The sequence below is a fragment of the Ranitomeya imitator genome, chromosome 1 (assembly GCF_032444005.1).
Source record: "Ranitomeya imitator isolate aRanImi1 chromosome 1, aRanImi1.pri, whole genome shotgun sequence".
In the NCBI taxonomy this organism is placed as follows: Eukaryota; Metazoa; Chordata; class Amphibia; order Anura; family Dendrobatidae; genus Ranitomeya; species Ranitomeya imitator.
In genome coordinates this window covers 242,834,402-242,847,508 of record NC_091282.1, presented here as the reverse complement: position 1 = coordinate 242,847,508, position 13,107 = coordinate 242,834,402, and the positions used below count along the sequence as shown (strand labels likewise).

Genomic DNA, 13,107 nt, shown 5'->3' with positions numbered 1-13,107 from the left:
CATCTTCAATGCCCTTGCTGATGGAAGGAGGTTTGCACTCAAAATCTCACGATACATGGCCCCATCCATTCTTTCATGTACCCGGATCAGTCATCCTGGCCCCTTTGCAGAGAAACAGCCCCAAAGCATGATGTTTCCACCACCATGCTTTACAATAGGTATGGTGTTTGATGGATGCAACTCAGTATTCTTTTTCCTCCAAACACGACAAGTTGTGTTTCTACAAAACAGTTCCAGTTTGGTTTCATCAGACCATAGGACATTCTCCCAAAACTCCTCTGGATCATCCAAATGCTCTCTAGCAAACTTCAGACAGGCCCGGACATGTACTGGCTTAAGCAGTAGGACACGTCTAGCACTGCAGGATCTGAGTCCATGGTGGCGTAGTGTGTTACTTATGGTAGGCCTTGTTACATTGGTCCCAGCTCTCTGCAGTTCATTCACTAGGTCCCCCCGCATGGTTCTGGGATTTTTGCTCACCGTTCTTGTGATCATTCTGACCCCACAGGGTGGGATTTTGCGTGGCGCCCCAGATCGAGGGAGATTATCAGTGGTCTTGTATGTCTTCCATTTTCTAATTATTGCTCCCACTGTTGATTTCTTCACTCCAAGCTGGTTGGCTATTGCAGATTCAGTCTTCCCAGCCTGGTGCAGGGCTACAATTTTGTTTCTGGTGTCCTTTGACAGCTCTTTGGTCTTCACCATAGTGGAGTTTGGAGTCAGACTGTTTGAGGGTGTGCACAGGTGTCTTTTTATACTGATAACAAGTTTAAACAGGTGTCATTACTACAGGTAATGAGTGGAGGAAAGAGGAGACTCTTAAAGAAGAAGTTACAGGTCTGTGAGAGCCAGAAATCTTGATTGTTTGTTTCTGACCAAATACTTATTTTCCACCATAATATGCAAAAAAAATGTTAAAAAAACAGACAATGTGATTTTCTGGATTTTTTTTTCTCAGTTTGTCTCCCATAGTTGAGGTCTACCTATGATGTAAATTACAGACGCCTCTCATCTTTTTAAGTGGTGGAACTTGCACTATTGCTGACTGACTAAATACTTTTTTGCCCCACTGTATATTGTGACCTCTTTGATGGGCCCTTTTGTGTTAGATTATTCCAGGCATATGATAATAGGACACACACCTTTAGTAGATTGTGCATGAATAGTTATTAGCATCTCGCTTTAGGTGACTTCAGCCAATTTATTACACATGCACAGACGGAGTATAATGTAGCATTATTTTGGGGTTGTCGGTCTATTCTCATTATATTTTTAAAATACTATTTGGGCAGTCAAATATATATAAAAAAAACAGATTTAAGATCACATTTTGAAAACAAATAATCTAAAATTATTTTCTTCCTTGCACTTCGCTTATTACCTTAGCAAAGGCTGCAGGACTTCATGAGACGACTGATCTTCCCGTTTGTGAATAAAAATGGAAAGTTTGCCGTCCACAGCTTCACTTTCTTCCCCGTTATCTTTATCACCCTTCTGAGAGCCCTTAGGACTGTTCTTCGATAAGCTGCTGTCTGGCTCAGAGGAGGTTGGGGAGAGAACTGTCTGACAACCTGCAACACAAGGCAGCATGAAAGAACAAAGATGTCAGAAGTGTGGGTAATAGGTAATAATAGCTCAATAGTAAAGAGCAATTAGTTCTTAAAGGGGCGGTCCCAAGTCAAAGTCATTTTGTTCCTAAATCCCCATCTATTTGATGCTATATTCTAAGCCATTTTCTATAATACTTGTTTTAAAAATTCCCTACTGTTCCCCAACTACACTAACAGATACTGTATTTTTTTTTCCTCTACTTCCTGCATGATGATGATTCGCTTGAGTATCCCAGTGCATGCTGGGATACTCAAAGTGTCAGCGGGGTGCAGAGGTTGCAGTCACTGTCGCAGCCCCTGCCAGTAACGAAGAGTCATCAGTGCCGCTGGTTTCAGGCGCGGTGCTGTCCCTGCTGTCTCCCGCTTAGATGAATAGTAATAAGCCGGGAACAGAATACCTGGAAGAACGCCATTGTCAGTCTCCTGTACGCTTGGTACAGTGACACCGCTGAGTTCCCGGCTTATTACTATTCATCTATGCAGACAACAGGGGAGACTGTGCGCTGAGCACATTGCACAGGGGAGACAGCAGGGACATCACTGACGACGCTTTGTTTCAAGGAAGGAGAAAGTAATGTGACCGTGACCACAGATTCTACCCCCGATGAGGATACTCAAACGAATTGTCATCAAACAGAAGGTAGAGAAAAAAAAATATACAATAGCGGTTAGTGTAGCTAGGGAACAGTAGGGAATTTATAAAGTAAGTGTATTAGAAAATAGCTTTGATCATAGCATCAAATAGTTGAGTGTTAAGAGCAAAATGACTTTGCCGTCGAACCAGCCCTTTAAATACTATATTTCCCTTTGTAAAAATGAAAATACCTTATACTCGCCTCCCATACTGGTAGCATTTCAACAATATTGGCGCCGTGTCTCCTAAGGCTCGTGACATTGTTTTGCCACGAGTGCTGATTAAGCTGCTGTGCGCTCACTTCCTTCACGTGAACCTCGGATGGCTGTGGAGGTATGAACACTACAGCCCAATAGTATCCGCCGACGGCCTGCAGGGCACATGTGGCATAACCATGACATGTGAGCCTTGGGCGATCCGGCGCGGATAACGTTGGAATGGCGTCGATATGGTAGGCGAGTACAACGTGTTTATTTTACATTGGGAAACATAGTATTTAAGGAGTTGTCTGAGTAGTAGACAACCCGTTTTAGTAAATCTTTTACACTATCTGTTTGGTCGCCATGGGACACATCAGCGGTTTAAACCCCCCACCCCCCTCAAGTACTTCACTCCCAGAGTACATTCCGAACATACCTGGAACCACATAATCTGCCAATTTTGCCAATAGTAGTGATGCAATTTTCGAGGCTGGATCACTCGGATCTTCTTGCTCACTGTTAAGAGATGGTACAGAGTAGCTCCATGGTGGAAGCTCCACATTGCCACAATCTTCTACACTCATGAGAGGCAGAGCTGCGCGGCACAGCTGGAGGATTATGAGCACAAGCTTTGGGGACGGGCGCTGATCCAGCAGCAGTGAGAGGAGCTTAGAGACACAAGCGGGCTGGCTCAGTATTGCTTTCCCTATTTGACTCCTGTGTAAATAAGTCGTTACAATTATTGCATGTAACAAAATGATCCATGCAACAAACATCCAATATTTCTCAAAACAGTCTCTTGATTTAATTGGCGTCTTGACTTAAAGTATTACTATAAGGATTTTTTTTTTTTTTTTTATTTCAACAAAAGGTATCAGGAATATATGTTTCCGTTGTGTAGTAACATACAGACCAGTGGCCATCTTCTACTGTTTCTATCATCATTGCGGTCCAGCTATATCTTGTGACTGGCCGGAAGTCATTGCCAATGGTAACTTTCTTAATTTAAGTCTATTAGTGTCTCGTTCTGAGACAGCCTGTCACAACTGTGCTCACGTGGGTCCAGAAGAGGACCAGAGTGGCGCAGGGAGTAGCAGAAGAGGACCAGAGTGGCGCAGGGAGTAGCAGAAGAGGACCAGAGTGGAGCATCGAGTAGCAGAAGAGGACCAGAGTGGCGCAGGGAGTAGCAGAAGAGGACCAGAGTGGCGCAGGGAGTAGCAGAAGAGGACCAGAGTGGCGCAGGGAGTAGCAGAAGAGGACCAGAGTGGCGCAGGGAGTAGCAGAAGAGGACCAGAGTGGAGCAGGGAGTAGCAGAAGAGGACCAGAGTGGCGCAGCGAGTAGCAGAAGAGGACCAGAGTGGCGCAGGGAGTAGCAGAAGAGGACCATAGTGGCACAGGGAGTAGCAGAGGAGGACCAGAGTGGCGCAGGGAGTAGCAGAAGAGGACCAGAGTGGCGCAGGGAGTAGCAGAAGAGGACCAGAGTGGCGAAGGGAGTAGCAGAAGAGGACCAGAGTGGCGCAGGGAGTAGCAGAAGAGGACCAGAGTGGTGCAGCGAGTAGCAGAAGAGGACCAGAGTGGTGCAGCGAGTAGCAGAAGAGGATCAGAGTGGTGCAGCGAGTAGCAGAAGAGGACCAGAGTGGAGCATCGAGTAGCAGAAGAGGACCAGAGTGGAGCATCGAGTAGCAGAAGAGGACCAGAGTGGAGCATCGAGTAGCAGAAGAGGACCAGAGTGGAGCATCGAGTAGCAGAATAGGACCAGAGTGGTGCAGGGAGCTGCAGAAGAGGACCAGAATGGCGCAGGGAGTAGCAGAAGAGGACCAGAATGGCGCAGGGAGTAGCAGAAGAGGACCAGAATGGCGCAGGGAGTAGCAGAAGAGGACCAGAGTGGCGCAGGAAGTAGCAGAAGAGGACCAGAGTGGCGTAGGAAGTAGCAGAAGAGGAACAGAGTGGCGCAGGAAGTAGCAGAAGAGGAACAGAGCGGCGCAGGGAGTGGCAGAGGAGGACCCGAGTGGTGCAGGGAGTAGCAGAAAAGGACCAGAGTGGTGCAGGGAGTAGCAGAGAAGGATCCGAGTGGTGCAGGGAGTAGCAGAGGAGGACCAGAGTGGCGCAGGGTGTAGCAGAGGAGGACCCGAGTGGCGCAGGGAGTAGAAGAGGACGACCCGAGTGGCGCAGGGAGTAGAAGAGGAGGACCCGAGTGGCGCAGGGAGTAGCAGAGGAGGACCCGAGTGGCGCAGGGAGTAGCAGAGGAGGACCCAAGTGGCGCAGGGAGTAGCAGAGGAGGACCCGAGTGGCGCAGGGAGTAGCAGAGGAGGACCCGAGTGGCGCAGGGAGCAGCACAAGAGAAGCAGAGCAGCGCAGGGAGTAGCGGAAGAGGAACAGAGTGGTGCAGGGAGTAGCAGAGGAGGACAAGAGTGGTGTTAGGAGTATCAAAAGATGGCGACAGGTTAATAATAATCTTTATTTATATAGCGCCAACATATTCCGCAGCGCAGGTTAGTTATATACTACACAAGGATCATACATTACTGATACCTGTCAGGTGGTAAAAGAAAAACCCTGCAGTGGTACTTTAATGGATTTCTATTCACAGAATCATCAGGACATATAGTTATGGTATCTAAGATTAAATACAAGTTTCACTAAGTAGACAGTATGAAAACTGCTTACATTTTACATGATTTTTAGGAGTCTAGCTTGACAATAAAGAAATGTTATATGGCGATTTGGGGACCAACAAAATGAACTTAAGAAGAAAGCCCCCCATTTCTGACAGGTCTGTTTCAGCAAATATTTGTATTATTCACCACATACAGTGCTATGCGAAACTATTCGGCCCCCTGGAACTTTTAAACCTTTTCCCACAAATCATGCTTCAAACATAGAGGTACAAAATGTAAATTTTTGGTGAATAATCAACAACAAGTGGAACACAATTGTGAAGTTGAACGAAATTTATTGGTTATTTTACATTTCTGTGGAAATTCATAAACTGAAAAGTGGGGCGGCAATATTATTCGGCCCCTTTACTTTCAGTGCAGCAAACTCACTCCAGAAGTTCATTGTGGATCTCTGAATGATCCAATATTGTCCTAAATGCCTAATGATGATAAATATAATCCACCTGTGTGTAATCAAGTCTCCGTATAAATGCACCTGCTCTGTGATAGTCTCAGGGTTCTGTTTGAAGCACAGAGAGCACCATGAAAACCAAGGAACACAACAGGCAGGTCCGTGATACTGTTGTGGAGACGTTTAAAGCCAGATTTGGATACAAAATGATTTCCAAAACTTTAAACATCCCAAGGAGCACTGTGCAAGCGATCATATTGAAATGGAAGGAGTATCATACCACTGCAAATCTACCAAGACCCGGCCATCCCTCTAAACTTTCATCTCAAAGAAGGAGAAGACTGATCAGATATGCAGCCAAGAGGCCCATGATCACTCTGGATGAACTGCAGAGATCTACAGCTGAGGTGAGACAGTCTGTCCATAGGACAACCCTCAGTCCTACACTGCACAAATCTGGCCTTTGTGGAAGAGTGGCAAGAAGAAAACAATTTCTCAAAGATATCCATAAAAAGTGTTGTTTAAAGTTTGCAACAAGCCACCTGGGAGACATCCCAAGCATGTGGAAGAAGGTGCTGTGGTCAGATGAAACCAAAATCGAACTTTTTGGAAACAATGCCAAACGATATGTTGGGCGTAAAGGCAAAACAGCTCATCACCCTGAACACACCATCCCCTCTGTCAAACATGGTTTTGGCAGCATCATGGTTTGGGCCTGCTTTTCTTCAGCAGGGACAGGTAAGATGGTTAAAATTGATGGGAAGATGGATGGAGCCAAATACAGGACCATTCTTGAAGAAAACCTGTTGGAGTCTGCAAAAGACCCGAGACTGAGATTTGTCTTCCAACAAGACAATTATCCAAACATAAAGCAAAATCTACAATGGAATGGTTCACAAATAAATGTATACAGGTGTTAGAATGGCCAAGTCAAAGTCCAGACCTCTATCCAATCGAGAATCTGTGGAAAGAGCTGAAAACTGCTGTTCACAAAAGATCTCCATCAAACCTCACTGAGCTTGAATTGTTTGCCAAGGAAGAATGGGCAAGAATTTCAGTCTCTCAATGCACAAAACTGATAGAGACATACCCCAAGCGACTTGCAGCTGTAATCGCAGCAAAAGGTGGCGCAACAAAGTATTAAGTTAAAGGGGCCGAATAATATTGCACGCCCCACTTTTCAGTTTTTGAATTTCCACAAAAATTTTAAATAAGCAATAAATTTCTTTCAACTTCACAATTGTGTTCCACTTGTAAATTTTTGGTGAAGAATCAACAACATTTGGTATCTTTAGGTTTGAAGCATGATATGTGGGAAAAGGTTTAAAAGTTTCAGGGGGCCGAATACTTTCACAAGGCACTGAAACAATTCAGTAGCTTTTTGTAAACTTTGGGTTATGTAGTTTCTCTTGCATTCTTTCTACAAATTTAAAAATAAACTTAAAATTAAAATTTACAACTGGGTGTCACCATTCCCTTTTTCATTATCAATAGAAGTACTGGTTGGATGGTGACAAACCCCCCAACTGCTAACACCCAGATGGAAATTTACTCATACATTTCTAAAAGTAATACCAGTAATACATCTAGTAGCAATGCAGAGGAAAGTTATTAGAGAAGATACTGCAGAACTGTTAAAGGAAATTGTTTTTTTTGCTACTCCATCTAAGAGTAGCATAAGGTAAAGACAGAGCCCCTGATTCCTGCAATTTATCACTTACATCTCTACTTGCTGTCATTTTGATAAAATCACTTTTTTTCTGCTGCAGCTATTTGAATGTGGAGCTCTAATACCCGCACACACCACTGATTGGCAGCTTTCTGCTCATCTACAGTGGACAATCAGTGGTGGGGGTGGGGTAATACAGAGTTCATGAATATGCTTGACTACCTGGCAGCAGGCCAAGTAGTCCTCTACTGATAAAATCATTGTTTAATGAGCAGTACATTATCAACACCATACTAAGCAGCCCAGTACGTGACACATCGCTGGAATCCGGATCTCTTTGGCTACATTATGCTACTTTCAGATGAGGTAGCAAAAATAAGTTGACACATTCTCTTTAAATCGTGTGAGGAACAACATTATTTACTAGAACAGCCATATCAAGAGTGGTGACAGGGTCTCCTTTAACCCCTTCATGACCCAGCCTATTTTGACCTTAATGACCTGGCCGTTTTTTCCAATTCTGACCAGTGTCCCTTTATGAGGTAATAACTCAGGAACGCTTCAACTGATCCTAGCGGTTCTGAGATTGTTTTTTTTGACATATTGGGCTTCATGTTAGTGGTAAATTTAGGTCGATAACTTTTGCGTTTATTTGTGAAAAAAAATGGAAATTTGGCTAAAATTTTGAAAATTTCGCAATTTTCAAATTTTGAATTTTTATTCTGTTAAACCAGAGAGTTATGTGACACAAAATAGTTAATAAATAACATTTCCCACATGTATACTTTACATCAGCACAATTTTGGAAACAAAATTTTTTTTTGCTAGGAAGTTATAAGGGTTAAAATTTGACCAGCGATTTCTCATTTTTACAGCAAAATTTACAAAACCATTTTTTTTAGGGACCACCTCACATTTGAAGTCAGTTTGAGGGGTCTATATGGCTGAAAATACCCAAAAGTGACACGATTCTAAAAACTGCACCCCTCAAGGTGCTCAAAACCACATTCAAGAAGTTTATTAACCCTTCAGGTGCTTCACAGCAGCAGAAGCAACATGGAAGGAAAAAATGAACATTTAACTTTTTAGTCACAAAAATGATCTTTTAGCAACAATTTTTTTTATTTTCCCACGGGTAAAAAGAGAAACTGGACCCCAAAAGTTATTGTACAATTTGTCCTGAGTACGCCGATACCCCATATGTGGGGGGGGGGGGACCACTGTTTGGGCGCATGACAGGGCTCGGAAGGGAAGGAGCGCCACTTGACTTTTTCAATGAAAAATATGCTCCAATCTTTAGCGGACACCATGTTGCGTTTGGAGAGCCCCCGTGTGCCTAAACATTGGAGCTCCACCACAAGTGACCCCATTTTGGAAACTAGACCCAAAAGGAGCTTATCTAGATGCATAGTGAGCACTTTGAACCCCCAGGTGCTTCACAAATTGATCCGTAAAAATGAAAAAGTACATTTTTTTCACAAAATTTGTTCATTTTCACATGGGCAACAGGATAAAATGGATCCAAAAATTTATTGGGCAATTTCTCCTGAGTACACTGATAGCTCACATGTGGGGGTAAACCACTGTTTGGGCGCACGACAGGGCTCGGAAGGGAAGGAGCGCCATTTGACTTTTTGAATGAAAAATTAGCTCCAATCGTTCGTGGACACCATGTTGCATTTGGACAGCCCCTGTGTGCCTAAACATTGGAGCTCCCCCACAAGTGACTCCATTTTGGAAACTAGACCTCCCATGGAACTAATTTAGATGTGCGGTGACCACTTTAAACCCCCAAGTGCTTCACAGAAGTTTATAACGCAGAGCCGTGAAAATAAAAAATCATTTTTCTTTCTTCAAAAAAATTATTAGCCCGCAATTTTATTATTTTCACAAGAGTAACAGGAGAAATTGGACCCCAAAACTTGTTGTCCAGTTTGTCCTGAGTATGCTGATACCCCATATGTGGGGGGAAACCACTGTTTGGGCACACGTCGGGGCTCAGAAGCGAAGTAGTGAAGTTTTGGAATGCAGACTTTGATGGAATTGTCTGCGGGAATTATGTTACGTTTGCAGAGCCACTGGTGTGCCTAAACAGTAGAAACCCCCCACAAGTGACCCCATTTTGGAAACTAGACCCCCCCCCCCCAAGGAACTTATCTAGATATGTGGTGAGCACTTTGAACCCCCATGTGTTTCACAGAAGATTACAACGCAGAGCTGTGAAAATAAAAAAAACATTTTTTCTTTCCTTAAAAATGATGTTTTAGCAAGCAATTTTTTATTTTCACAAAGGTAACAGGAGAAATTGGACCCCAATAGTTGTTGCCCAGTTTATCCCGAGTATGCTGGTACCCCATATGTGGGGGTAAACCACTGTTTGAGCGCACGTCAGGGCTTGGAAGGGAGGGAGTGCCATTTGACTTTTTGAACGCAAGATTAGCTGGAATCAATGGTGGCGCCATGTTGCGTTTGGAGACCCCTGATGTGCCTAAACAGTGAAAACCCCTCAATTCTAACTCCAACACTAACCCCAACTCTAATCCCAACTCTAGCCATAACCCTAATCACGACCCTAACACACCCCTAACCACAACCCTAACCCCAACACACCCCTAACCCTAACCCCAACACACCCCTAACCATAACCCTAACCACAGCCTAATCTTAACCCTATTTCCAACCCTGGCCCTAATTCCAACCCTAAGGCTATGTTCCCACGTTGCGGATTCGTGTGAGATTTTTCCGCTCCATTTTTGAAAAATTCGCAGGTAAAAGGCACTGCGTTTTACTTGCGGATTTACGGAGGATTTCCAGTGTTTTTTGTGCGGCTTTAACCTGCGGATTCCTATTGAGGAACAGGTGTAAAACGCTGCGGAATCCGCACAAAGAATTGACATGCTGCGGAAAATACAACACAACGTTTCCGCGCGGTATTTTCCGCACTATGGGCACAGCGGATTTGGTTTTCCATAGGTTTACATGGAACTGTAAACCTGATGGAAAACTGCTACGAATCCGCAGCAGCCAATCCACAGCCAAATCCGCACCGTGTGCACATAGCCAAATTCTAAGGGTATGTGCACACGCTGCAGAACGCGCTGCGGATCCACAGCGTTTCCGCAGCTGCGGGTCCGCAGCAGTTTCCCATAAGTTGACAGTTCAATGTAAACCTATGTGAAACAAAAAACGCTGCGCACATGCTGTGGAAAAAACTGCGCGGAAACGCAGCGGTTTACATTCCGCAGCATGTCACTTTCTGCGGATTCCGCAGCGGTTTTACAACTGCTCCAATTGAAAACCGCAGTTGTAAAACCACAGTGAAATCCGCAGAAAAACTGCGGTAAATCCGCGATAAATCCGCAGCGGTTTTGCACTGCGGATTTATCAATTCCGCTGCAGAAAAATTCGCAGATAACCAGAATACGTGTGCACATAGCCTTACCCTAACCCTAACCCTAATCCTAGTGGAAAAAAAAAATATGTTCTTTATTTCATCATTGTCCCTACCTATGGGGGTGATAAAGGGGGGGGGGTCAATTACTATTTTTTTTATTTTGATCACTGTGATAAAACCTATCACAGTGATCAAAACGTACCTGGAACGAATCTGCCGGCTGGCAGATTCGGCGGGCGCACTGCGCATGCGCCCGCCATTTTGGAAGATGGCGGCGCCCATGGAGAAGACGGACGGACATCGGGAGGCTCGGTAAGTATGAGGGAGTGGGGGGAGCACGAGGGGGGGGTGGATCGGAGCCCGGGGGGAGGTGGATCGGTGCACGGAGGGTGGATTGGCGCACGGGGGGTGGGATCGGAGCACGGGGGGAGCGGACAGGAGGACGGGGGGAGCGGACAGGAGGGGAGGACGGGGGGAGCGGACAGGAGGGGAGGACGGGGGGAGCGGACAGGAGGGGAGGACGGGGGGAGCGGACAGGAGGGGAGGACGGGGGGAGCGGACAGGAGGACGGGGGGAGCGGACAGGAGGACGGGGGGAGCGGACAGGAGGGGAGGACGGGGGGAGCGGACAGGAGGGGAGGACGGGGGGAGCGGACAGGAGGGGAGGACGGGGGGAGCGGACAGGAGGGGAGGACGGGGGTGAGCGGACAGGAGGACGGGGGGAGGACGGGGGAGCGGACAGGAGGACGGGGGAGCGGACAGGAGGACGGGGGGAGCGGACAGGAGGACGGGGGGAGCGGACAGGAGGACGGGGGGAGCGGACAGGAGGGGAGGACGGGGGGAGCGGACAGGAGGGGAGGACGGGGGTGAGCGGACAGGAGGACGGGGGGAGGACGGGGGAGCGGACAGGAGGACGGGGGAGCGGACAGGAGGACGGGGGGAGCGGACAGGAGGACGGGGGGAGCGGACAGGAGGACGGGGGGAGCGGACAGGAGGACAGAGGGGAGCGAAGCCGTGTACAGGACAGAACGGAGTACTGGGGAGGAGATCGGTGGCAGGGGGGGGGGGGGGGAGGCAGCTCAGTGTTTCCAGCCATGGCCGATAATATTGCCGATAATATTGCAGCATCGACCATGGCTGGATTGTAATACTTCACCACTTTTCATAGGTGACATATTACAAATTACTCTGATTGGCTGTTGAATGTGCAACAGCCAATCAGAGCGATCGTAGCCATGTGGGGGCAAAGCCACCCCCCCTGGGCTTAAAGTACCACTCCCCCTGTCCCTGCAGATCAGGTGAAATTGGAGTTAACCCTTTCAACCGATCTGCAGGGACGCTGTTGTGAATTCTGTGGCTGAATTCACTCCTGTGGTCACAAGTGGTACTGCAGCTTCTGAGCTTCCTCCCTCAGGTGTTCTGGTGAGCTCGTTAACTGCTTCATTACTTAACTCCGCCTGATGCTGCTATCCTTGCTCCTTGTCAATGTTTCAGTGTTGGATCTGAGCTTCTCCTGATTGTTCCTGTGAACTGCTGCTCTGTATAGCTAAGTGCTTTTTGCTTTTTGTTGCTTTTTTTCTGTCCAGCTTGTCTTTTGTTTTGCTGGAAGCTCTGAGACGCAAAGGGTGTACCGCCGTGCCGTTAGTTCGGCACGGTGGGTTTTTTTTGCCCCCTTTGCGTGGTTTTGCTTTAGGGTTTTTTGTAGACTGCAAAGTTCGCTTTACTGTCCTCGCTCTGTCCTAGAATATCGGGCCCCACTTTGCTGAATCTATTTCATCTCTACGTTTTGTCTTTTCATCTTACTCAGTCATTATATGTGGGGGGCTGCCTTTTCCTTTGGGGAATTTCTCTGGGGCAAGTCAGGCCTATTTTTCTATCTTCAGGCTAGCTAGTTTCTTAGGCTGTGCCGAGTTGCCTAGGTAGTTGTTAGGCGCAATCCACAGCCGCTTTTAGTTGTGTTTAGGATAGGATCAAGTGTGCAGTCTACAGAGTTTCCACGTCTCAGAGCTCGTTCTTGTATTTTTGGGTATTTGTCAGATCACTGTGTGCGCTCTGATCGCTATGCACACTGTGTTTCTGGATTGCCTTCATAACACCTGTCATTAGCAAACATAACAGGACGCGATCATTCTGTGACACAGCATATGCGTCACAGGTCGGATTGGCACCGACTTTCATGACGCATACGCTGTGTCACAGGTCGGGAAGGGGTTAAATAGTTTAATAAATCGATATAAATAAGATTATCCACCCCGCTCTGAGACTCCAGCTATAATACTCAGCCTTCACCAAGCTCATCTCTAGAACCGGCAGTGATTAACTGCTGTGAGATCCGGCCAGCATCAGGAGCTCTGTCAGAAAGACACATGTGCAGCAGTGGCTGTAACCTGATCTCTCAAGCATACTGAAAATCTTTCTAATCTCTGCCTCCATTGAAGGGAAAGAATCGTCAGAAAAATACATTGTTTAAATCAGTTTTTTGTTTTCAATCTATTTTCTAAACATTTTTGCCATTTTCTTTTTTTCACATCC

The 13,107-nt window shown here is 46.3% G+C and overlaps 1 protein-coding gene across 2 annotated transcripts in view; it reads right to left on the bottom strand.

The window, feature by feature from the left end:
- HECTD4 (HECT domain E3 ubiquitin protein ligase 4) overlaps positions 1–13,107 on the bottom strand; it is a 336,354-nt gene that overhangs the window by 138,314 nt on the left and 184,933 nt on the right. For both annotated transcript variants that reach the window (XM_069754771.1, XM_069754778.1), the window contains exons 36-37: positions 2,881–3,161; positions 1,382–1,571 (exon numbers count right to left, since the gene is read on the bottom strand). In XM_069754771.1, the coding sequence (XP_069610872.1) occupies positions 1,382–1,571; positions 2,881–3,161 (471 nt within the window). The remainder of the gene's footprint in view (positions 1–1,381; positions 1,572–2,880; positions 3,162–13,107) is intronic.